Source organism: Fulmarus glacialis, unplaced genomic scaffold (assembly GCF_000690835.1).
Source record: "Fulmarus glacialis isolate BGI_N327 unplaced genomic scaffold, ASM69083v1 scaffold18883, whole genome shotgun sequence".
In the NCBI taxonomy this organism is placed as follows: domain Eukaryota; kingdom Metazoa; phylum Chordata; class Aves; order Procellariiformes; family Procellariidae; genus Fulmarus; species Fulmarus glacialis.
In genome coordinates, this window is record NW_009202572.1 from 51,388 (window position 1) to 79,004 (window position 27,617).

Here is a 27,617-nt window from a genome sequence, read left to right on the forward strand (position 1 = left end):
TACCTATGAAATTTCACATCTTTCAATGAAGATTTTCGATGTGTTTTTCGGTAAAAGTTCCAGCCTTTGGTTGTATGGTCCTTTTGCATATGGCCCTTTTGCAGTTCCATCTAATGCCCACGCTAACGACCCATTTTCAGGGTCACCTCTCCTACAGGAAACAGTGGGCCCATGGATGCAGGTGAAATGTAGACTGTTTGGATGATATTCTCATCTCTACTTTTTCTGCTTCTCCTGGTTTTTCAGATCAAAGCTGTTTTATAGGTCAGTTATCTTAGCACAGGGCAGAGGCCATGTTCTGTGCAGCCTCTTGATTTGCACAAGGAACTGGCTGAAGGGCTTTTCTCAACTGCACTTCTTCACAAACCTACCACAAATCTTCACCTCTTACTACATTAGGACATACAGAGAGACAGGGTCACCATTACATGGTATGCATCCTTCTTCATGCACATTTGTGTTTAAATAATAGTATTGCCTCGCTTTGCCTTTTTACCTACCCTTTCCCTTCTTTTTGTGATAAATACAGATGCAACTCATGAAGAAACAGGGGGGAGCTGGGAGGAAGCAAGCCATTGATAACCTGTGCAAGTAATGACGGAAGGAGGATGACACAAACTTAAATGTAGCTCTCCTTTAGCAACCTACCGGCTTGATGTCAGCCCATCTCAGTGCAAATTCCTAGACACTTAGTCCCCACTTTCTTTTCTGGGGTATTCTCCAGCCTATGATGTGACCAATTCTGTGACAAAATTGCTTTTAGCCTGCAGTAACATTTTTCTATTTATTTATGATTTTAACGTTTTCTCCTACCTTCCACTCAATAACCTTGTGCTATTCCTTGATTCCTTTGCAGCCCTGAACCTCGCTCTTGGTGCAACTTCCCCTTTTTTTCACCTTATTGCCTACACTTTTTTCCCTTTCATTTGCCTTTCTTTCATTTTTTTTTTTCCTCTCCAGAAGTGCTAAGGTCATATTTTTTTCTGCTTTTGTTTTCTCCTTTATGCTGTCGTCTCCCCTTTTTAGCTCATTCTATTCTTTCCTTTCTTCCCATTCATTTCCCCATCACTCCACTGTTCGCTGCCGCCAGTAAATGGGCAGTCCCTCTCCTTTACCCCTATTCACTATTTCTGCTGGTTGCCAGGGAGACAAACAGGCAGAGCAATAGGTGTCAGTTCTGCACACAATTACCTGTGGAAGGAAGAGAATGTGCAGTCAACAGGGACAGCCACCTATAGAAAACCTAAAGGGTACCTACACTCATGAGTAGTTTTATACTGGAAGGCTTGTACGCCAACAATTCCCTCTTGTTCAGCTGCTTTGAGATGGCTTCTCAATTTCTTTTCTTTACTGAAGTCATCTGGGTGTCAGCACTGAGGAATAATAAATCCCTTTTGAAGTTCATTTTAATGAAAAAGAAAAAAAAAGGTGTGCAAAAGGTGTTGTTTTTTTCTGAGACACTCAAGTTGCTTTCATTTTATTTTTAAAAATTTCCATCCTGCCTGTCATCTATTCTCAAAGAGCACAGGATTCCACTTTTACATCAATTTACACCAATTTAATCTTTAAAGCAAGTCTAGCTCCCTAGGAAGGACAGGGTGTCTTGATTCAGACATTTCAGAAACCAGAACATCTGCCTACAGAATTTTACTCAACTGTCACTGATTTCTGCCCTTGAAAATAATATTTGTAGTTCATAAAATATCTACATACATACTAATATCTACATTAGTATATTCTGTATTTTATGTAAACTACTCGATAAATTTTTTACACAGGAAAATACACTCAAAAGAAACATATAAACATAGCTTGAATATATGCTGAAATGAAAAGTTTTCCTTTAGGAGAAAGCAGGGTATTACCTATTCCTTAAATAGAGGGTGAAATCCTGGCAACACACTTATCACAGATGACTTTGCTGAGCTCTCCTTTAACAATGCCAAAGGGAGAGGTAGGTTTAACTCCAGTTTTCTGGTCCATGCTCTTGGGGTCAGGAGCATGGGTTTAAAACAAAACAGCACAGATTTGGAGATATTTCAAATGAATATTTTATTTTGTCCTCAAATACTATTTAATATTTAACATGAACATGCTTGATTAACTTACACAATTTTAAATGATCAAACTATGACTGAGAGTAGGTAAGCCCATACAGCAAAGACTTCTCTAATATTTCAAAGTCTGACCAATTTCAGCATAACAATGGTTCTAGTGCATTTGACAAGTAAATGATGTTCAGCTGAAGTAATGCCTGAAGAGCAGTGAGAAGAGTTCTACTAACTGATAGTATAACGATAATATAAGCAACCCAAACCAATTGCAAATTATCATTAAAATGTGACTAAAAAGCAGCATTGCACACTATCTATCAGAAAATATTACAGTAGTTAAAAACTGGTTAGCATGGAAATTCACAGCATAAAAACCTAACATGTCATATATATTTGTATTTACCGTAACACTTACAAACCTAGCTGGTTCATGTTCTAGGCCATTTTGTCTTTAAATGGAAATAGAAAGCTGGTCCATGCATGATGGACTCTATAATCTAGTCATAAATAACAAGATGCTTTGCAACTTTAAGCATGCAGAAAGACATTATTCCCCCCTATTTGGGTAGAAGTGGTGGGCTTAGTGTTTGGTTTTGGTTTTTTTTTTTTGCTTTTTTTTTTTTAAAAAAACTTTGCAAGAGAAAATAATGATCTCTAGTGTTCCTACTCCGTACTAGAAGTGTCAGACTCATCTGATGAGTTGACAGAAAGCGTCAATGTTTAGACTGAAGCGTTCACCATCTGTCTGAGGGTTGTAGGCCTGACTGCCACTAAAAAAAAAGGCATCACATCAGACAGAGTAAACGGATGAATGTAACTCATAATTTTGGACAGCAACTATAATTTACAGTTGTCAGGACTATTATTTACAATTCAACAGTTTTAATTTGGAATTGCTATATATATTTATATGCTGTTTCTATAGTAACTTCTCCTGACACTCCTTCTAGCCTGGTCCACTTTTAGTCATTTACACATTTCTAGTATGTAGCCTTTAGGCTTGGGTTTTGATCTTTTTGTTTAACTCTGGATAATTTATTTTTTTTTTTAAATAGTGGTAATAATACTGTAAATTTGGATGCACCTAACTTGGTTACTTTTGCAAAATGCCACACAATACTGCAATAGAACTCTACCTAGAAAGAAGAAAGCTAATAACTAAGCCAAACTAACTTATTTTATTTTTATTCCTAACAAGTTACTAGCCATTCTGTTTCCTGAAAATACCTGATTTCTCTAAAGTGTAGAGTCATGTCCATTAAAACTTTGGTTAATTAAAACCCAGGGAATCTAGACTTGGTATTTTTAGACTTAAAAGTGTTTACAGGCTGTGCACAATTCCTTTTGTAAGTATACAGACTGTGTAACTATAACCTCAGTTCCTCACAGCTCCAAAGAACAGATGGGCTACTGCACCTTCAGATGGAGAGAGGAAAGACAGGAAGAACTGGATGGGTTTGTGTACTTGGAGTTGGATTTTGGAGGCATTCATGGGAAAACTGCCCTGCTACGTTTCTCTGCTGACCACACTAACTCCCAGATGCCTCATCGGTAGCTTCATAGTTCAAAAAAGGCGCAAGGAGAACGACAGCTATTTTGCAAGTGCTAGGGATGAAGACTATTTTGGTGGATGAAGAACATATCCAGTCTCTCATACTTCTGACTTGAGATGGTCCCCTCCCCAGTATTCTTTGTTTAAAGATAGCTATCCTCTTGTATTTATTGTTAAGCAGTTCAAGCAGTCTTGGAAAATGTTTCATAAGGCTTGTTTGGTCCTTAAGCAAGGACAGGTACTTCTGAGGTCTAGAATGATTCTATCAGCTTGGATGTGTTAGCCTTAGTAAGGAAACAGGTGAGTAAGTATTACGGTTTAAATGAAACTCATCCAGAGTTTCAACCTGTGGAAGAAACCTGGAATGAATTTGTAGAGGGGAAAAGAAAAAGCCTGAGAGAGAGAGGAAAGAGATGATCTATCATAAATGGCATGAATTTCACTCATAATCATGTCAGAACTAACTGGAAGATAATTACTGCCTTCTTGGGCAGGTGAAGGAGGGTGCAAGATAACCAAGGGTTCACAAGTTGCTGTTCATAATGGATAGATGATCTAACTTCAGGTCCTTTGCGGGTACTAGATCTCTAACAAGGGAGAAAAGGTCTTCTAAAATTCACATGAATCATCTCCCTAGTCTTCATGCACCTGAGAAAGATTATTCCTCCCAGGATGATCCCTGCACTACATAACTGGGTCTGAATATGTCTGCACGCTCCCTTCCTTGGAAGGCTGAACCTTTCAAACACAGCTCTGCTCTAAGAGCAGTCTGGCACAGGGTATGATGTAAGGGCATGCCACTAGAAGTCCCAAACTAGTCCCAAACACAATCACACCTGGGCTGTGAAGCACACTTAGCTGGGCCAGAAATTTTTACATATGGGGTGAGTTGCTGGTGATCAGTGAACTGAAACTGGAGAAAAGCTAACAAGCAGCCTTTTCCCTAAAAATCCCATATTTGGTATTCATGTGTAATTACTATTAGCTTCTTTAACTGTAGAAGCAATTACAATTAAGGAAGATACTAGGCAGTAAGGTAAGTATGTAAATCAGCACAGGGAACTTGACATTTCCTCTCCTGACAGAAGAGAGTATGCCAAAATAAAACTGAACTCAAAAGAACTTGTTTTATTGACAAAGATTTCCACAGGAGTACCAGTGCAGTATCTGAAAAGCCTGGTACTACTGCAACTAAGCCAACAGAACCATAAAGTTACATCCGTATCAGTGAATTAGACGCGTCTTGGACCGTCCTCTGGCATCAGTTCTAGTTGGAATGGAGTAACTCACATCCAAATTATTAAGTTATCCTCTAAAACAGGATGCTCATATTCAAACTCCTAAGTACGAATAGTAATTGGCCTGAGTTAATACCTTGAATGTTGCTCAGAATTATTTGGGAGACAGCTAGCTGGCCCAAAGCAAAACCACAGCAGGGACCATTAATGAGCTCAAGTGCCAGTAGATGTTACCTGGCATTGTATTGTTTGCTAGTAGAAAGGTAGTCTAAGGCCAATCTGCGTGGGATGACTTGGTCAAGGGAATTATTAAAACCTTTCCACCAGGACAATGGGTTCTCTAGACTTTGTCAAGCAGGCTAAGATAAGCTTCACTTATCTGAAAAACATCTAGAGAAGTGGGAGCACAAGCTGCTGTACCTAATGATTCCAAGCATTCAATTTCCAGGAGCAACACACAGGAGGTGGTATCAGCCATCACCAGAGTTAGTGGGATTTAATTTAGATTTTCTTTAATTAATTCAAATGATTTTGTTCAGTACATTGCTGAAGATACGGAAATTAACTTATTTTATTAAAAAGTCCAATTATTAAACTGTCTCTGTACTTGAGTTTCTCTGCATTTACAACGCGTTGTAAAGTGCTCTCAAGTTCTGAGACAAAAAGAAATACAAGTCATATCTTTATGAATCTTTTGGAGGCACCAATGACAGCCTTCTTATATGGATGTTTTTCCAGTATAAAGTGAAATTAGATGCCTGGTACAGATAACTTTCAGATCATTATTCCTTGTAACCTAGCCTATTATGAGGCCTGATCTTTGAAAGCATTAATGAAAAAAGATTCCAAATGATTAAGTTCGTTCACGTTAGCACTGTCTTCATTGACGGTCTTGAAAGGAGATGACTGTTTTGAAAAGCAGTATGACTTTTCAGCTGGATTAAGTCTCAAAATCTGGATCATTAATACTAGCTTCTAATGCCAAATAAGAAATGGACTAAAACTTTAATCCTGTTGCACTGCTTCACAGATCAAAACCCTTTCAAATCAAAACTAAAATTGTAAGTTTGAAAACTCTAATAAATAATTACACTAAAATTACAATTAGATAATAGATTAAAATTTCTCTTTGGTAAAATTGTAATTAAAAGATGGTCTTACGAACATTTTTGATAGTGACAATATTTATCTACATTAAAACAAACACATGGTGGTCCTACATTTCATTTAAACAGAAGAACAACCTGCAGAGAAAGAAGAGAGTTCGTATCTAACTCACTGAAGGCTTCCCAAGCTACTCTGGACTTGGATGGCATTCAGAGATCTCCCTTCAACAGAGGAAGAGCAGAGAGGGAGACAGCCAAGCAGCACCATAAAGATGGCTGGCAATACCTTCAATCCCAAGCACCTCAAAATCACGCTTTTGCCTCCCTTCAACCTCAAAAGATGGCTTTAGAACTGGTTTTACAAAAGTAACAGTATTTAAAAAAAAAAAAAAAAAAAGAGTCAAGCCCAAGTCAAGGAAAAAAGGAGTCAAGCTGATATTCACGCAGTGCTGCTTTCAAACTGGAGTTTGAGATTCCTGTTATATATTTGTTGAAACTGTTAGAAAATTACTAAACATTGCAAGACAAAAAATAAACCACCAAAAACAACAACAAAAGACCCCCAACCCAGAATGTCCTGTAGTCTTCACCTGAAATCCCAACCCACGGAATTGAGCAGGAAGATGAAAAGAGGGATAAAAACCCCCTTCTTTTAGGTATCATATTTTAGATTAATTTTACAGATTTTTGTGATTCATGCAGCTTTAGAGCTTATTCAAACACATCTGGGGCTAAGAAAATTAGCACTGATTTTGTTAAGGCTTCTCGTATTTCCCAAGTTCTGCTCCCCTCCATGCCATCCACACACATTATACACTGGCACAGTATGACAGCTATCATGGCTGATTTGAGGGATCCCACTGTTCACTATTGACTGTAATGTTGTTCCTAGAAATTCACATGGCAAAACCTGTTTCTTTATTAGCAGAAATTTTACATCAATTATACGCAATTTTTTACTTCTCATACAATACAACTTTTTAATTTTTGGAAATCTGTTTCTAGTGAAACACATAAAACATTCAGTGATCAGAGCAGGAAGAGGTCACCCGCACCATTCATACACACGTACACAGACATCACCAAGCTAGCCGAGAATAAAGTAGCTTCAAGCCTGGGAGTCCACTAGCTGAAAGAAAGAGCATCTTCCTAGTAAGGCAAAGGAGCTTACGGCCTCCAAGTTAGCATCTCTGTATCATGTAGACATATCATTTTACTTAAAGCTAGCTTAGATATTTAGAAAAGTGCAGCCTTGTGAATTACAGACATGCAATAAATTGCTCATGCAAAAGGAAAAAAGTCTGAAGTGACTCTTCTTCCATAATTATTCATTTAAAACTTTTAGGACTCTAAACAAGATTAGCATTATAATATTTAAGAAGAGATCCTACACCCTGATAATAATTAGTATATTACCTGATGGTATTTCTTCAGTATGTTGTGCATTTCTGCTACATCTTCACTTGTTATTGTTTTGATGATATATCTTTTGTCGTAAGATGTATGAAAGCGGGCACCACTGCGTGCTTGGGAATCATTGGCAAGGGGTGCGCTTCTTGTCAATGAATTCTGTCAATTGATTTAAAACAAAAAAAGCATCAAGTCAGACAAAAATATGCAACTTTTAATTAGAAGAAATATAAACCATTTACATTTATTTTTTAAATCTTTTTCAATACATCTGCACCAAGCTGAATTCTGCAAAGCATGGAATCACAGACCGCATTATCTTGACAAATCACTTAAGAAAATATTCTGAGAACAAAAGAATGTTTGGGGGAAGGTATTGCCCATCAGTGGTTCAAAAGACTTTCTCAATGCTGAATGAGAATTTACTGCACTTTGTCATGTATACATTATCAGCTTTTGGGAAGAAAACATACAGTAATTAAAAAGGAACACTGTATTACACCACAATAACTATAAATAGAGGATTCATCCCTAGTAACAGTATCACTTTAAAACTAAGCAGGATTTGCTCTTGAGCCAGTGTGATCTGGTAGATAAACAAGATCATAGCTAGGTTTCTGAGTTCTAGTACTAGAGCTATTCCAATGATTTCATATCTAGTGTTAAGCAAGTCATATTATTGTACAGTACCTCCTTTTGTAAAATAGACCTACCTTCCTACAGACTCAAGAGGGGAAGATTAGTTAATGACTGTATAGTACTTAGAAGAAAAACTGCTAGACATTAGTGACCATTTTTAGACTGAAGCTTGAGACTACTTGAGCTTCAACAGTAGCAAAAGAAGCCTTCTGCCTTTTTCAGAAAATAAGAAGTATTCAGATTATATTTCTTTATATTTAAAAGCAGTAAAAACAAATTAGACAAAGTATAACAACTTGCTTTTGGCTGGAAACATCTTTCTTTACCAGTAAGAGTTTATGCCAATTGTTACATACTTGAATTACACCATTATTTTTTAAAAACTAAGTAGTAACAGCAGTAGCATAGCCTTGAGAAAACACAACGATGTTCTTACACCCCCTGTGTACTTCCATAAAAACGGACCATACTCTGAAAAGGTTAAACAAGTTAATTACAGACTGCTGGAACACTTCTATGTTTATGAAATAAACCTGCAGTACCCATTTGGTATATCCCTACTAGTAGCAGAAAACCCCAGTTCCTGCTATCATTCCTCATTGTACCATACTGCACAAACAGCTGTTGCTAAATTGAAATACACTTCCCCCCTTCCACACTCACATAGCGTAACGTTCTCTCTGCTAGAAGAAAAGCCATTTCCACAGAAAGTTTTAATAAAATTTTGCATATAAATGTAAACGTTGTAGATTCCTAAATAGCAAAAGTTCAGCTCCAGCAGCTACAGAATATGACGTGATTGTGTGGTTTAATAAGGCACCGTGAACTAAGTCACAAAACAGATTTACACTGGAAGAACGATGATGCTTTCAGAAAGTAATTACAAATAGTCTCAGTCTACCAGGTACAAAACCCACAAAATTTTATTTTTATAGGAGCTATGTCTTATTCGGAAGTTTTACTATTGATAAATCTGTTCACAAGCTCTATGGACTTCAGCAGGATCAACCTCAGTAATGGAAGGTCAGTAATTATTATAAAGTAATAACCTCAACCAAGAGATGAGGGCAACTATAGCCCCAATTTAAGACGACACTTGATCACATACAATTATGTCTCCATATTTCGGAGACCCATTGACTTCAACAGCCCTTCAGCACAGTTAAATCTTATCCCAAATATGGGATGCTTTCTGAAATAAGTTTAATATGAAATAAAAACATTTTCCCACAAGGTTACTTTGTTCAACTGAAATACTCAGGAGTAGTAGGAATAACAGTAAGTCACCTAAAAGCACACAGCTCTACAAGGTCTTATTAGAATGAAAACCTTAATTATGACATGTAGGAGCAATAAATCTTTGCGCACTTCTCCCTGTATATTTCTAGCCTTGTGCAATGAACTAGAATCATTACTAATGTCTATGATATTAAAATGATGTCTTCCTCCATTATCCTCTCTACTCACTAAAGAAAGAAAGGATGTGGGTGCTTCCCTAATGTTTATAAATAAACAATTTTGTTTGATCAGAACACAGCTTTAGGGACAACCATTGCAAACTCAGTTCCTTCTCTGCACTGGCTTTTGGACAGCCAATTTTTAACAGATGCAAGTCCTGATACACCATCACTTGACATGGTATTGAAGACATTAGAGAATGGAATTTAAGTATTACTGCAGTTTTCTTTACCTGTTTTCAGATGTTTCCTACTCAAATTCATTTCCCACTACTCTACCACTGAAATGTTTTTATGTACTGATGAAGTCTATTCAAGGGAACAGGTAGCATAAATGGATCAAGTTTTCTCAATGCTACACTTGGTATCAGTACTCCACTAATCTTCAGATTGAATCACAAATAGAGTTAGTCTTAGAAACCATCCTCTGTACAAGCCCTCTCTGTTCTAGAGTCAGGACTTGGCTTTATTGCCAGGACATGTATTTAATAGTTTAAGATGAAGAACTAGTAATAGAAGTTTTAAAAAAACTGTGCAAATGCAGTTACCTCCATCACAAACTAGAAAATGTAATGTAACATAATAATTATTTTTAATTTTGAAAAGAGCTAAAGCATGGGTAATCATTAATGTCGTGAATTAAACTACTGCTAAGTTATTAGGCTGTAATTTAGTTAGCAATAATAAAGGCTACTGGATAATTATTTGTTATCGTTCCCAGCAGAAAATGGTGCATTATTCTGAGGTTAGCTATTGCAATAAAGCAGTGACCACAGTTTTCTGAATGTATTTTTCCCAGAGAAACCTAGTCTTCAAACTGCAAGCCATGTGGTATAAACCTTGAAAGCAATTAACCTGGGGGGAGACTAAACTTGTTTTGCTATAAAAAGTTGCAAAAACGCGTACTTGCTAGTCTGCCACTGAACCTCTGAAGGAAGAGGGAAAGAAAAAAGGATGGTAAGGAGGACCTGAACTAGCATTATTCTCCAAAATTTCAAACACCCTTGAGGTATATTTTAATATTCTTCACCAAAGTCTTCAGATTTGAGTGAAATTCAGCCCTGGGAGTACTCGGTATGAATGAAATATCTTGCTAGCAATGTCTTGACTGAGATACAACACACGGGAGATGCTTCTTCTCTGGACTTTTCAGTTGCTGAAGCTCAGTTACTAATTCTGTGGCCAGAAAGGGACAAAAATAAGCACCTTTGACTTCAAACCTTCCGAATGCTATTCCTATAACCATTTGCTCTTTTAAAATCTGTCTCCTTTTGTTTTCATAAGCACTATTTGCACAGGAGAGCTCTTCTAAGTGTTAGGCCTTAAAATAAAGTTCTTCCTGCTTTCCAGGAACCTCCCTTCATCCCATCGTTAACCAGGAATATCTGGCATATAGGTATATTTACGTTGCAACCCATCAAAAAAAAAAAAAATTTATTCAGATTTTTTTTCCCCACGATGCAATATGATACTTCATACATTTAAAAATACGGACAGCATAAGCAATAAGAAATTCTGACTTAAAAAGAAATAACAGCTGTTACAGTAAGAGAATGAATCATCTAATACTCCTTTTATCATGCTTCTTTCATTACAATTTAGGCTAGACAAAAAAAATATAGAAACTAGTCAGATTCAAATAGAAATTAATAAAGTTAGTCATATTTTAAATCAACTGGAGGAAACCTTGTGAAGTCACTGACTTTTTACTGATTCTCATTTTTTCCAGCAATAGCTTTTTTCCTAATGGAAATGAATTCTGCCTGATTGCTAACTATAATGACAAGTTAATTTGCAAATACAACTATCATACCAAAAATGTTGCTAACAAGAGAATATAATACATCTGTGGATAATTATTTAGCACACACTTTACTGTTTCTTAATGTTTTAATGTGTTAGAAATAGTGATGCATTTATTTTTTAGTAGATGGCTATTTTATTATTAGTTATCTATATGAAGCTTAATTAAGAATGCATACAGCTATCATTTTACCACATGCATATTACTCTGTTAGAATAAACCAACCAACTTTATGCTAAGCAGCACCTTTACATACATGCGCAGGTAACCCAAATGCCCTCTCTACAATACTGTGACTCTAATAATAATTTAGAGTTTAAGATCAGATGTCTAAACATTAAACATGTTTAAGATAAAAAAACCCTCTAATTAAACAACCTCTTTGACACTTTATTTTTACTAACTCTCCATTCCTGTGATAACTCTTTCAATATAATGCTCTCTTCATATACGGAATGTAGTTCCCTTGAACTCTGAAAGAAGGTGGAACATGGAGGATATTGTCAATATTACTATTTGTAGTGCTTTATTTTGATACTTGCATAAGTTTCTTAAATAAGTACGGTTTAAAAAGCTGGAAAAAAATCTAATTACATCATATTGTGCTAATTACTAGTAATTGCATTACCACTTTCTTGTGCTGATAAATGCATGGTTGAATTTTGTCTGTGGACAGTTTTATTTTAATGGTTCACTCTCACTTCTGTGAACAGAGAAAAGTTCAAATTCCTTCTAAATTAAAGCTTCTAGGTACGATGCAAAGTATCTTACCTCTCAACTATACTAGTTGTATTTGTTTATAGTTAGAAATCAGTCTTCAATAAAATACATAACTGTTGCCTGATCATGACAATGAATCTTGAAATAAAAAGATGACAAGAATTGGCTTGCACTGGTAAGTCATCATTAGCAAGTAAGATGAAGGAACAGCTTCACTGAAAGGATCAAAATAAAAGAGTGTAGGGGCTTCAAAGGGGAAACAATATGGCTATTTAGAAATACTTTAAAAACACTAAGATCCTTCCCTTTTGATGTAGGTAAAGCTAACTTTCCTGTTTGACCCAACACTATTAAGTATAAATCAAAGCATTTTGTGCCCCGCTCAACCCTGCCAAATACTAACAAATTAATAGTACATATATCAGAAGTGAAGAGATTCTTTGTTGGAAAATGTTTCTCGTAAGTTAGCACACAAAATGGCCAAGAAGGTCCTGCATTTAAGCCTCTTCAAAGCGCAGCCACTAGTAAACCTATAACTGGGAAGAAATCTCAGACAAAAATACGAGTAACACCACGTGTGATGTCCGACATGCACTTTACACCACAAAGACTGTGGAAAGTTTGTGGAGTTTTCTCTCTTAAAATTACATTTTAGATACATCTAGATAAGTAAAAAAGTTTAACTTATTCTGGGGTTATCTAACCCAAGTTTTTAAGTCAGTCATCTTTATCCTAATGCAAACAATAAGAAACATGTAGTAGTGCTCATCAGACAGACTGAAAATATGCATTTATTTGAATTGTACTGCTTTGTAGTTCAGACTGCTATCGGACACACTGTACAGACGTGTCTCTAACTGTCAAATGCAGTTTTGTGAGACAGTACATATAAAACACTCCTGTGATCCAGATGACTTTTGCCAGAACACACAGACAAATTTCAGTGATGATTTGTACAAAAAGTGAGTAAAATAAGGTGTACTATAGACATTGGTGCACAAATGCCTTGGAAGAAAAGATGATTGAACCTGCCTAAAGAGAGCAGCGTAGGCTCTCCTCTGCTCTCTTGTTCAGCAGTAAACTCAGCTAAGGGAGAGCCATAGCTGTCCCCAGCTGCAGTATCTCCTTCTTAGGTGAGGCTTCTGTAGGGGACTGGGAAGGAAATAAAGAATGAAACTTAAGTATCTCCCTTTTCCAAAAGGAAAATGTAAGCGGGGTTGAGGGAGGGGGAAAGGAGAGACAAAGATAGATAGATCATGGCAAATACCAGCCTGAATTCCCTCTGGCTCTGCTTCTTAATTAGGGGAGGACTAAGTGGAATATGAACAGATGGGAAACGAGCCACTCCTCACTTAGCACAGATCTACGAGCCACAAAGCCAGAACAGGGAGGATATCCTTCAGATATAGACAAAAAACTGCACAACTCTTATCCTCCAAAAGATACAGGTTTGATGATCTAACAACACCTTTACCATCACTTACTGGTACTACATAGCACTTCCATATTGTGTCAGGAACCAGTGGAGCATGTATCTAGCTGTACAACATTGGAGCACTAGCATTAGCAGTAAGTTAATAAAAATCACTTGCTTATACTATAGCATTAGTGAGCATAAAACTCAAAGAAAAGAGGGTCACAGTGCCCTGTCCCCTTCAGATTTTCTCAGCCTTCTCCAACTCTGCCACGGTGTGCCTCGGTCCTCTGGCACAATTAAAACATCTGTCAGCCACACATACCCTGTTCCACTTAACAGCTTCACCTAGCAACTCACTGCAAGTCTCCTGCTCCGAGTGTGCGTGTTCTGCCAATTCCCCATTCACTTCTCATTTGTGAAGTTTTAATCTTGTGCCTGCTGGTTTTTTGGTCTCAGGAGAAAGAAAAGGTTTTGTATTTTTAAAGTGTGAATACTTTTATGAGGTCATTTAAAGACTACGCTAAATTACTTGTGTAATTACTTATACAACTGAAGACACATTTAACATGCCAAGCTCAGAGATGCCTCTGCTAGATAAATTTCTCTTTCACATATGTCCCCCTCTCTCCCAAATAGTTTCCCTCTGAGAAATCACTGGCTGGAAGTCTCACTGTCCTTACATAAATCAATATAAAAAATATCACCTATATTGCACTGAGTAGCAGGCAACCGAAATACTAACCTGGTCTTCAGTGCTGAGAGGCTACAAATCACAAAGAATTTGTCCCATACCACAGAATTAATTTCTGATAAAATAATAAAAATACAGCTTTAAATATAAATGGGTAAAAGCTGCACCACTTACTAGTATTTCATTTCCCAAAGAGTTCTTGATACAAAAAGTTAATCAGCACACCTAAATTACATGTCATCATTTTACCCAAGAACAGCATATTCTTTAGCAAATCAACTGAAAGGTTATTTAGTTTTACTATAGACCCGCTCTCTTCCCTCAGCATCTCTTTCCCAAACTCTCAGCAATCTGCGCAGAGTTTTATTTCCTACAGTAAAAATTTATTAGGTAAGGAAAAAGCTTTTTTCCACAGGTGCTCTTAGGACATGATCCATAATTCTCTGAAGTTCACAGAAGCTTTTCTGGGGTCTTCAACAGAATTTCATTAACTAGAATCCAACACAACCGCTACCCATCAGAAACCATTTCATTTCACCCAGCCATTCCTAAACTGAACTCCAGTCTCTGCTTCTGGTCAAGGTACAACTTCCAGAAAGGCAGTCTTGATTTTTCCAACTTCAAAAGACCAAGATTCACCCCTGTAGTTTTTCTAGTATTTAATCATTTGTGTTGCTAAAAAGATGAGTCTAATTTTGAATCTAAATTATTTCCTTTTCCGATCATTCCTATTTATTCTTTCCTAAAGTATCTAGTGTTGTTTTTCTGCAAGGATATTCACATACTACTTACTTCTCAATTCTAATTTTTGCAAGTGCAGCAGGTCAACTCTGCCACTCCCACCACAAAGCATTCTCTTTGTCCTTAAATTCCTTTGACACCATTTTTCTGTATTTTTTCTATAACCAGATTTTCAACATCCTTTTTTAAGATGACTAGCACCAAAACTATATACAGTATTAGCTTCAGGTATAAAATAAACAGATGTTAAAAAAAGTTAGAGCTCTTTCTAGTCTTATTTTATACCTTCCAATTTATCCACTCAAGGGTGCAGTTACTCCTTCTAGTCAGGAGCTCGCACTAGTGCTAAATTCTTGTCCTCTTTGACCTCTTGTTCCTTCTCAGAGCAACTACCTCCCTGAAACCAGCCTCCCCCTCTGTAGTTCTGCACTCCTTTTATCCATATAACTATTCATCTGACCATATTAAAAGGCATCTCATTTGGACAGGCTCAGAATGCCAGGCGATCAAAGTGGTTTTTCTACAAAATCCTTGCCTTTATCCCACTTTGTCGTTTGGACAGATTTTGCATCTTCTGCAAGTTTTCACCACACGAAATGTCACTTTCTCACTGACAATTAAATTTTGATTGTTGTCACCTATCATTTATTATTTACATATTTTTTATTTTTTATTATAAAGCCCCACAATAACTGGCAGTTTAAAAATCAAAGTCACAAAATATCAAGCCAAATACTATGTAAGGTGCATCCTCAAGAGTCCTTAGAAGCCAGCTAAAACACCACCTAATGCTTTATCCTTCGGAAGTGTTTTTTACCTTGCACATCGGCCAATAAAAATAGCAGCCTACTGTAATTAAGTAACATAATATATGATATTATATTATTGATAATGCTAGTTACACCAAGACCAGATATTGAAAAAAGTAAACTGATTTCCAGAGAGACTTTGGTTGTTTCTAAGAGCAACAAGTCAAGCTGTTTGGAGCTATTTTTTCCAACTGAAACCATTTTTATGAGAAAACACATGGAGCAAAGCCACTGAAGTACAGGAAAAGCTTGCCCCCCTCCTCCATAATTGCAAGCTATATTTATAACTGGCAAAGTATTGCCCTCCTCTTCAAAGACAAACTGCTGGTGAGGCTCTTCCTCCTCTGCCCACTTCGCTTAAAATGTTCACAGCACGGATATTTATCTCCACAGTGGGAGGCCAAGGATTAGCCACAGTCTCCAAGAGGGTGGAGAGATTTAAAGGTCAATTTAATTAGCTCATTCTAATCTTTTACACGTCTAATGTAAATGTCATTGTTTTCTAACTGCTACTTTAGCAGACAAGATTATATTTTAGAAACTTTGAACATGCAAACTATGTGTTGGATGTAATACAATTACTTCATGTAACTAATCTAAAAAGGGAGCCTAATAAAAATTGTCATTGAGTCAGAGCTTTTCCTAAAAAAGAGAAAAAGGGCAATAGGAAAATTCTAGTGATAAAGCACAGAGAGCTTTAGAAGAACAGTAATCTTTCAAACTGACTGGCTTAACAGCTTCTCATTGATTTAAATCTTTCCCATTTTGCGATGTCTGGACAAAGGCAAACAACGGTTTCTGGTACTGTGATCTCATCCGCAAGTCGTGGAATGCTAAAATGAGATTCACAAGCCCAACGTACCCTAAAGACAAATCAGATCACATCCCAGGCTATTTAAGAGTGCCTCTGGGCAAGCTTTGCATGAACGAATAGGCAAAAACAAGTGCACAGATGATGCTCTGTGATGACTGAAATCGTAGGTCAGTGGAAAAGCCTGGCAGTGGTTCATCGCTGTTAGAGAATTATGTACACATGGTCTGGCTCTTCTTCTGTGACAGCAGTTACAGTGGTGCTGCCTGGCCCATGCACAGCTTCTCATGAAGACAAGCTTGCAGCTTCCCCAAACCTTTTTTCTTTTTACAAGATCTCAGGAATGATGGATATGGATGAATTAGACCTGGATTACTGAGTAAGAAGCATGTCAGAGAGACACAGTGTCATACAACTGCACATAGATGCTCCAAGTTTTTTTGCTGTGATTTGAAACAAGCAGCCCACTTCTGGGATGGTGTTCAGGACAGCGTTTTGCCAGCAATTTCTGGAGAGAAGAAAGGCAAAGCGCTAGTATTTTCATGTAACAACAGAAGCACCAAACCCAGAGATGTCTGGTTTCATCATACGGGAAGGGTAGGGAAGACTTTGGGGTTTACTTCGTACGCTGGCACCGTGCATTCTACCACCGTCACTGAGCAGGTTCATGTCTGAAAATGCTGATGAGGAAACATGATCAGGAAACACTGATCTCTGACACGTGTTTAAGAAGTCTGACATGTAGCAAAGCATACCTGACTGGTAACATACGCTACATGCATGTTCAGTGGTATGACCTCCCCTTGCCTTTGGCAGCTGTATGGACAATACTGCACAATGATTTCTTTTCAGCTCAAAAGCAGGGCTCTCAAAAGACCTATGGTGAATGGGGCCTCCAAAAGACGAAAACAGACCACCACTGGTCCTGTGGTGCACCTGTCAGAAATATCAAGTCCCTTCTATGATCTCGTTAATACATGGATGTACACACTCTGAACATTTATTAGCAAATTGTATTCAGGGAGTGATTACTGTGGTGAAAGACATTTAAAAAAAAGAAAGGTGAAATACCAGCTTTTTCTTTTTTTGCACTGACCTATCCTTGCAGAAGAAAGATTATGGGTTCCTTGATTTGGTCAAATGGGAGTTTAATGAATAAAACCATGTGATTCGTTCCTAAATCAAGTTATCCCATTGAGACTGTAGGTCTGGATTTGGAGCTGTCAGCTTAAGGCATGCACTTGCTCTGGGAAGAGTTAGGGCTCTTTTTCTGGGAGCTTCTCTCCTTCAGCCATGCAAAGCTTGGCTTGATGCCTCACTTTGAACGGCTATCTCCGTAAGAGCCCAGGGAGCACCTATCAGCTCATTGTTTTGATCTTGCCAGCACATGCTAAATTACTTTTTTCCAGCTTGAATACCCAATTGTGAATGACACTTAGTTTAGGCAAGGAACTGCTGAAAGCAAGGCAAATTAAATGTTTTCTCTAGGGAAGACTAAGAGAAACCCGAGGTTAAAATTTCTGCTGCCATACTTACTAAGGTTAAGTCGCACAGTCACTAAATTCTTATTTGGGCTCACACTTAAGGCACCAAATCCTAGAACATAATATTCAGATTGCAAACTTCATTTTTTACATGCTGGAAAGACGACAAACGCCACAGTTTCTGTTAGTACAGCTGGCTCAACACCTTACTACCACTACTGTCTATGCCCATGTCAAACAAGACGTCAGCAGTTCTGAACATCTTGGTGGCAATGTCCATCTGGGATCCACAAACTGTATACTCTGCTACAGGTACCTCTGTCAGGTACCTGCCAGATGAGCTCAAAACTTTTCATGCACTGACAGACTTACCATGCTAAAGTGACCAGCACAGGAATTTTCTTTTCAAGACAGTTCTTGCTTCCAGGATTTTTTTATGCATTTTATTAAACGTTCGATGAAAAGATCATGTCTTAGGAAGAAGATCCAACTCCTAAGATAGTTGTTGCTGAGTTATTTATTGCTGACCTTGTTGTCTGCAGTTTGATGCTAGAGGTGGCTCGTTCCTTCCCAAACCAAGGGCCAATAAATGGAGGCATGAATTTCAGTGCAGAAGCACCAGCAGAGAATTCTGATTAATCTTTGTTTGTCTGAAGAAACATATAACCTTAGACTGTAAAATAGTTTTTAAGCTCTTAATATGATGTCTTAGGATTGGATAAGGCACACAAAATGAGCAAAAAACCTCACAGGTTGACAAGAATTTTAGTGATCTGAAGTTCAGATACTTAAAAAGAAAGTATTAAAGGCTGACTTCTGAAAAATGAACCTAGAATTTGCATTATTTACCTGATGCCATATTAGAGTCTGTACTATAAATCTTTCTGTATAGAAAGCTGTGAGAGATATCGAAATGTAAGGAGACACCCATATCAGGAGAAGTGAAAGATACTGAGTTCATATGGTTTGTGTATTGGGTTTGCATGGCAAGGTTTTGGTAGCAGGGGGGCTGCAGGGGTGGCTTCTGTGAGAAGCTGCCAGAAGCTTCCCCCCCCCCCGCCCGCTAGAGCCAATGCCAGCCGGCTCCAAGACAGACCCGCTGCTGGCCAAGGCCGAGCTCACCAGCGACGGTGGTAGCGCCTCTGTGATAGAGGGGAAAAAAAACAAACTGCACAACTGCAGCCAAAGACAGGAGTGAGAATGTGAGAGAAACAACTCTGCAGACACCAAGGTCAGCGAAGAAGGAGGGGGAGGAGGTGCTCCAGGAGCTGGAACAGATTCCCTTGCAGCCCGTGGTAAAGACCATGGTGAGGCAGGTTGTCCCCCTGCAGGCCATGGAGGTCCATGGTGGAGCAGATATCCACCTGCAGCATGTGGAGGACCCCATGCTGGAGCAGGTGGATGCGCCCAAAGGAGGCTGTGACCCCATAGGAAGCCCATGCTGGAGCAGGCTCCTGGCAGGACCTGTGGAGAGAGGAGCCCATGCTGGAGCAGGTTTACTTGTGACCACTGGATCAGTCTGTTCCTGAAGGACTGCACCCTGTGGAAAGGACCCACACTGGAGCAGTTCGTGAAGAACTGCAGCCTGTGGGAAGGACCCACGTTCGAGAAGTTTGTAGAGGACTGTCTCCTGTGGGAGGGACCCCACGCTGGAGAAGGGGAAGAGTGTGAGGAGTCCTCCCCCTGAGGAGGAAGGAGCAGCAGAGACAACGTGTGATGAACCGACCGCAATCCCCATTCCCCGTCCCCCTGCACCGCTGGTGAGGAGGAGGTAGAGAAATTGGGAGTGAAGTTGAGCCTGGGAAGAAGGGAGGGGTAGGGGAAGGTGTTTTTAAGATTTGTTCTTGTACCTCATTATCCTACTCTGATTTGATTGGCAATAAATTAAATTAATTTTCCCCAAGTCAAGTCTGCTTTGCCTGTGACGGTAATTGGTGAGTGATCTCTCCCTGTCCTTATCTCGACCCATGAGCCTTTCGTTATATTTTCTCTCCCCTGTCTAGCTGAGGAGGGGAATGATAGAGCAGCTTTGGTGGGCACCTGGCATCCAGCCAGGGTCAACCCACCTCAGTTTGTTGTTAGGGAAATTGCTTAAAAGCAGGAATTCTCAATCTTCATTTTAGATTTCAATCTTTTACATGGAAAAATTCACATAGAGAAATAATCAGCATCTCTAAATTAAAAAGAACTTATAGACCATCTGCTAAAAGTTCTCTATGAATTCTTTGTCCAGAGAACTTCTACAAACTGCTCCTGCAGGCAGGCAAAGTCATATCTGAGCATGTCTCCTATTACACCAAATACTAAAACTTTAAGGAAAATCAGTTGTGCTCTCCCCCGTCCCCAGTAGAAGGCTTATTAAGTACACTGGGACACTGGTGCCCTCTGGTAAGAGCAATTCTATTTTATTGGGCAAGAACCCAGTCTCCCTCTTTTGCTTAGCAGAATCCAGATGTGGGATTCAGCAATAACTTTAAGCAAGAACAGATGTGTTGGAGCATAGTAAAGTATGTTTCCCTTTCCAGAGCAACAGCAGCAGAAGCATTTGTAACTGTAGTAGATCCTATTTTTCTAGAGTTTGTTGGGGGGGAGGGGGTGTTAAGTTAGCTGCTTGACTGTTAATCTCTTGTAATTTTGCAGTTTACAGAAGCTATTCCTGTAATTCTTCTGACAGAATTGTACTCTTGGATTTTGTAAGATAAGAAATTAAGTCAACCAAGTTGAAAAGAAACTCTGAAGTTACCAGAGCTACCTCATATATTTCGGAAAAAAGAGGTCTTTCTGTAGAATGGGGGAATGCAGAAATTAAAAATCAGTTTAGGACTGTAGTGAGGGATTTACTTTACTACATCTATTTTCTAATCCCTTTTTTTTTTTTCCTCTTTTCTGCTATGAACTCTCAAGTATTTTCCTGTCAATTTTAGGAGGATCTTAAAGAGTTAGGGATTCTTTTTCAATGAAATAGAAGACACTAAAAAAATACAAGATCAAGATAAATTACCCTATCAAGGCAAAATTTGTCATTTAATGCTCTGGCTTTTGGAATTACTTTGACACTTCTAAAAATTATCTCCAATCTGAGATCCATATGTACTTACTTGTTACATCCAACAGCACAAAACATATCAATAATCTCATTCCCTTTGATAATTTATAGTCTATGTAAGTGGGTTTTCCATTACTGAAATGCAATTTTGATTCATACTGACTAATCATCACCTGTGTTCCCCTTTCTAAGAAAAAACAGCCAGACCATTTTTTAATTTGATGCAATAAATATCTTAGTAATACGTGATCACCGAGACGGAAGATCAGGGTCTAATAAAAGATTTTTTTGACATAAGAACAAAGTTTCTTAATCTAGACTGAAGACTTAATTTGTCATAACAAGTTTCTATAGGCAACCTTTGAATAAAACTCAAGGTTTAACTAACTTCATACTACATTTTCCACATTGCTGTCCATAATAAAGAATGAATCACCAAAAAAACCCACTCAGTATTAGCAACCACACATGTATCTCTATGAAACTTTAATCCTAGTTCAGTGCTAATCAAAATGCTTCTTGGAGATGCCCAACCAAGACAGACAGATGTAGGACAGATTATCAAAGATACCTCAGAAAAAAGGAGTTGGTTTTCATCATGTGAAGGGAGGGAGTCCATTACAGGAATCCTAATTGCGATTACTAGATATGGCTTCCTTTAAGGCATGAACCATATGACAACTTAAGGAATTCCCCCGACTCTGAAGTCAGATGCTTGTAGGAAAAAACCTGTACTTCATGAGATTTAAATCTCTCTTCAGGGATAAGAGAAGATCTCTGTAAGAGAAGATCTCTATATTAACCATTCCATATATGAACTAAGCCTATGTGTTAAGCAGACCACAAAATTACTGTACGAAGTGAATAACACAATGTCAAGAATTAAAATTAGTATAGCCCAGTAATTAGTGCGTACACTACCAAATTCTTTTCATGAGGTAGGGTTTTTTGTAGTCTTTCCTTACGATTTAGCACTATCTGCCCTCTGGAATACTCATCAAGGATATCTGCAGAACATTCTGAAAACAAAAACATTTAAAATGCATGTTCTTCCTGATTTAAACTGATGTGTCTGACTAATGAACAAGGTAATTGGATTTATTTATCTAAGCCAATCCTATCTTGCTCAATAATGGGAATGACATTGTTCACAATTGATTAGGACTCCCTTCCTGAAAATCATTATATAAGAAAAACTATAGAGAAAGTTATTTGCTATCTCTTCCTTAAGCTTCCCCTCAGTTCAATACTGCACAGGCTTCTTCCAATTCATGTTTGGCTCTGAGTATAAGACAATCATTTTAACCAATATTCGTTGGAATAACTTCCTTGAAGACAAAGATTATCTGAAAAAAAAGTATATATAGTAAGTCTCCCCCTTTGTCAAACTAGACTCCCTTTCTAAATCACAGAGAACATAACATTAAAATGAAAGCAACTTCTACTTTCAACAGGGATAATCCCTATCTTACACATGGGATGACTTGAATTTTCATTTATGTGTATTTCTGTAAAAATAATTTAATTTTAAAAGTGTGTTCAAAATACATTATTACTTTGAGCATCTAAAAAAAATTATCAGAACAGTCCAGTACAATAAGAATTCAGAGTGATAAACTGCTTGGATTGACAAAAAAAGAATAGTGAATGAAGACATTGCCTTCCCTTGGGTCAAAATTAATACTAGCTATCTTCTGGTTTTTGCTAAATATACTTGAAATACTAAATAGCATTGAAGAATTTTTTTCTAACTACTACGTAATTTTGTTGAGTCAAAAACCAGGATGTGGTTGCATTTTCTTCTTTTGGATTGTTGTTTGGTTACATTGTCAAAAAACACAAAACACATAGCTACAAGGATTCTTGTTTTTAATCTGAAAATACGGACCATTTTATTTATTGACAATCCTTTAGCATTGTTTTATCACTGTTATCATTAATAAATCCAAACAGCAGTATAACATAGTTACAACAGGAATTTATGTTGTAGAACAGTACTGGAAATGGAAACATTTCACAGTGCTGTGGAATGCAACATTTTTGATTATGCTAAATTTGCCAGTTTTAACTAATGACAGCATCTTGTCTTCTAATGTATTTACTGAAATATAACTTTGATTGCCTAGCAATGTCATCACCCCCTCTTCTAAAAGATACCAAGCATGAGCTGACACCATAATTTTAAGTTTAGCAGCAATCACATGTCCTTCCTCTTTGACACACTGATCCTTTTCCTTTTTCAAGAAAAAGGAAATCTTTATATAAAGGGATCAAATAAATAACTTCCCAAACAATAGGATCCTCTTTGGTCCATCAGGAAAATTGAACCAGGAACGCAATCTGATATAACTGTTTTAACTGTTGGCCTGAGTCTTGGTGTATTTCCTCTTAAACAGTTCTTCAGTAAACAGGATAATGAAAAATTATGCGATAGGATCACAGCAGCTCTACCAAAAGAAACCAACCCAACCCTCTTCTCCACCTACTGGCAAAATGTCTTACCAAAGTTACAGTGGCCGTATATTGAGATCCATAACCTAATGTCCATCTACATTCCTGCAAGCACGTTTTAACCCATGTATGCATTTTTAACACATTGCTTGATATTGAAAAGGGGAAAATTGGTAAAGGGGGTAGTTGAAGGACTTATATGTAGATTTCAGCTACAGTATTCAGACTGCTCGATGTAGCAAGAATGGGAGTGTTACAACAAACACATTTTGTACAATTGGTTTAGCTACTTGAAGCCGTTTATTAAATATCTTCTCCTAATATATCTTACTGACATGCTACAAATACAATTGCAGCCCACATCAAAATAGTTTAAAAGAGCGAGACAGCATGACAGGAAGCGGCGCTGGGTTACACAGCAAGTGCTCTTTTGGATAGGACATCCTGCAGCGTGGCTGCAGAAGGAATTATCCCTGTGACTGAAATAGTGTGCATTAGGAACAGTTAATGGAAAAGGGAATGTCAGTGAGTATTGGCAAATCAGACTGAAGCAGAGTTCAAGAACTTTCTTTTGCAAAGACAGAAAGAAGCTTTGACTGCAAGGAACAATCCTGCCAAATCTAGAGAACATTTGTTTTGCTGTATCTGCTCTTCATAAGCTATTTGTTTCCAGACCCTTTTAACAATGGGAAAAGGAGACATAATGAAGCAGTATGAAGTTGGCAGGCCACAGGTCACTGTTTTCTAAACAAAAAGAGCATGAAGGAAAAAACCAAAAGCTTTTTGAAGATGTGGTTTCAGAAACCACATCTCACATAGACACACCACTGAAGCACTTAGTTATCTAAGTGACCCAGCTGAATATAGCATCTCTTGTCAGTAGCGTCCAGACATTATTTTTTTCCTCTTATTGCAAGAGGTATCGCTTCTCAGTTTTAATAACATGGCTTATGACTGGGAGGTACTCTAACAGGAAACAAGGAGCACTAAAGATACAAGAAGGGTAGGAACCAGAAGACAGCTAGGGAAGGCAAAGAGGTAAACAGAAATGTTCTGCTTGCACGTGGGGGAAGGAGTAGAAAGAATGTCTTTTTCTCTTAGTTTTCCTGCAACTTATACAAAAATAAAAGAATTTTACTTCAGCACATTGGCCTGTTTGTTCACATCTGCAGCACACTACTAACGTTTAAAATCTGTATACATCACCAGTTTAGGTGTTTTGAAAGCGAACTTACCTGAAAGTCTTGATCATCAATTCCAAACCTCTCTCTTAGATTACGGAAAACCATTGGACAATATTCCTTAAATTTGAAATGACTTGGCATGTTTTCTCTGAAAAAACAGAAAACCAAATCAACTTCATTCACCTGCATATGCAATAAGTAACTACAGTATTCTGTCTCAACTCTGTTCGTACAAAGCAGAGGATAAGGAGATCCATAATCTCTCTTCTAATGCTTTCTTTTATTCAATGAGATTTGGTCTCACCATGTTCTTTTCTTTTTCTTTACAATGTTTAATAAATTATACATATTTGTCTCTAACAAGCTACAACACAACTGGATGAAATAAACACAAACTATATTTTGATTATTTTGGAACCTAGACTCAAAAGCAGAAAAGGATGTTTTCCCATTGCCCTAAAATTACTTCAAAGGTGAAACCTTAGATCGGATTACACAAGAATTACTATACCATCTGTGACACCAGAAAGTACTGACAGTGCCAAAGCTTCAAGAAAATTGAACTCGTTCAGTACAGGGCTAATTTTAATATCCTAGTGTTAATTTCAGACTTATATGTGAGAAAAGTTATTTTGACCTTTGCCACAGAACAGAAGATCCAAAGTAGCAGAATTCTTCCTTTTTCCAAATATATTCTTGAATAAAATTCAGGTTATACACAAAACAGCATTAACAGTTTTGTATGTCTGAACATACTGTTCATGGAGCATTTTATTTTCAAGAGACGTAGATATTACATGAAATGATCTTAATACTTTTGGAGCTTCTATATTATTAGTATGATTTCGTATTATGGATTACAAAAAGCTGACCATTATTCAGGTTTGATATATGCTTTTAATTCTCATTCTTGTTCAAATATTTCATTTAATAAAAAGTACATGCACATAAATTTATGTTTTTAAAAATACCCAAATAAATGCTTATATCAGCCATAAATAATCACACCAAGAAAAGATCACCTTCGGTATGTAAGATACTCATAATGCAATAATAAACCATATGGAGGAAAAATACTACCCAGCAGCCCCTGCAGTTGCTTTTCAGAACAGCACAGATGGTTATGTTTATCGCAGGATTAACTTAATCATCAAAACTTCAGTCCATCAACCGAAAAATAACAGAGTTCATAATACTTCATAAAAATATCACTGCCACTATCCACTTCTACAAAGAATTGTCACTTGTACTTACTTGTTGAAAAGGTGATTGTCCACCTTTATCTTTGAGTACGCTTTGAAATCATCTGGCATCAACATAACGGGGATTTGAACATGGCTCAGTTCATTGATCTAGAGAAAACAGAACATATTTAGTTGCTGATGTCTTTGCAAAGATGCTGCATGTGTCTTAATTATGAAAATGTTATTCAGTCTACTATTTCTTGTGTATATGTTCTGGGAGTGAATGTAAGGAAAAGAAGAATGCAAAAAGCAGATTTATTCTTTCCAGAATAAACGCAATCACAAGATAGACACTTTGGAAAAGAAGAAACAGCATTCCATATTTATACTTGTTTCAGAAAAAAAAGTGCTTCAAAGCACATCTGGAGTGTACTTTTTATGGTAGGTCAATGAGGATGCCTGCAAAATGGTCTTTAATCCCAACACCCTGTTCTTGTTTCGTTAACTCAGCTACGCTTTACTAAGGTAACTCAAATTCTGTATTTCAAACAACTATTTACCTTTGTAGCTTATGAGCTACTCTTATATGTCTGTGTCTTGAACTATATAGAAAAATAAAATAAAATTTTGCTTACGTGTGAATGCACGCACTTTGGGCTCAATAAGCAGAGGCTTGTTTCTTCCAATAGTGCAGACCTCAGCCAGGTTTTTGCAAGCCACAGTATTCAGGCATTTTTTTGATTGTTCAAGTTGGACAAACTATTTAAATAGCTAAATTTTTGCTTAGAAATTCGTGCAGAAGTAAGTTCTAAGGTTGTCCTTATTTTGTTATATTTATGAGGACCATCTATTCTTTCTAGTTTTGAAATAAATACTGTCAGTCTTCTCAAGATAAGGATTTTTCATAGATATATGAAATATCTATGGCCACATCTTTATGATAAAATGTAGACAACTTTACTGTTACTAATTTGTAGGCACGTTTTTATTATTGCATGTATTAATCTACCGTTACTTTAGTAAATTTTAACTAAAACATGATAAACATAAGAGGGAATTGTGAGCTTGCAATGGTGCTTTCAAATCAGGAATGAGATACCCATTACAACAACAGTCACCAAATACCTATGACATACATTTTACCTATGTTCTTACAGTGCTCTACAACCCTGGTCACGCATCTTGATTTACCCCGTCAAATATTTTTGCTCATGCAGAGCACGTTTTGCTTCAGCAGTTTTCTGCAGGGTTTAGGGGGAAAACCCACTCTATTTGAATACAAATGCACAGTAGGAGTGGATATAGCCATACAGGGGTGATCCTCTGCTCTTAGCATTGCTTACCCAACACTGTTTTCCAACTAGGAAGCTGTTAGTTGCCTGTAAATACTATCCTGCTTAAGAGAGGCTTTTGGAGAAACCTTCACTGAAGCAGCTATAGGTTATAAATACTAGAGGAAAAAATGCACTCACTGCAAGCATGACCTTTTGCAGAATTGAAGTTAAACAAAGTAAGAAAACAGTGAGGAGACTTTTAGCTCTTAAACAGAGAAAAGCAACCAACGCAAGCAGGCAGGTCAGGCAGCCTCATCACTTTTTAGTACTCTCAAGTCCCAGTAATGTTCCCTGCCATGTCTCATTTTTATTATTCAGATCCCTGCAGCCCACATGAAAACTGATAAAATCTGTTGAATTTAATTTACAGAATGCTTCTTTGGAAAGCCCTGAAAAGCTCTAGATAGCAGCATAGCAATTACATAGCAGAGCAGAGAAAGGACACAGAAAGATCAAAGAATCGTTTAGGTTGGAAAAGACCTTTA

General features: G+C 37.5%; 1 protein-coding gene across 1 annotated transcript in view; it reads right to left on the reverse strand.

Moving 5' to 3' along the window:
* PIP4K2A (phosphatidylinositol-5-phosphate 4-kinase, type II, alpha) overlaps positions 1–25,964 on the reverse strand; it is a 52,491-nt gene extending 26,527 nt beyond the window's left edge. The window contains exons 1-3 of the mRNA XM_009574339.1: positions 25,869–25,964; positions 24,666–24,762; positions 7,367–7,519 (exon numbers count right to left, since the gene is read on the reverse strand). Of these exons, the coding sequence (XP_009572634.1) occupies positions 7,367–7,519; positions 24,666–24,762; positions 25,869–25,933 (315 nt within the window). The 5' untranslated portion in view covers positions 25,934–25,964. The remainder of the gene's footprint in view (positions 1–7,366; positions 7,520–24,665; positions 24,763–25,868) is intronic.
* Positions 25,965–27,617: the final 1,653 nt, after the last annotated feature.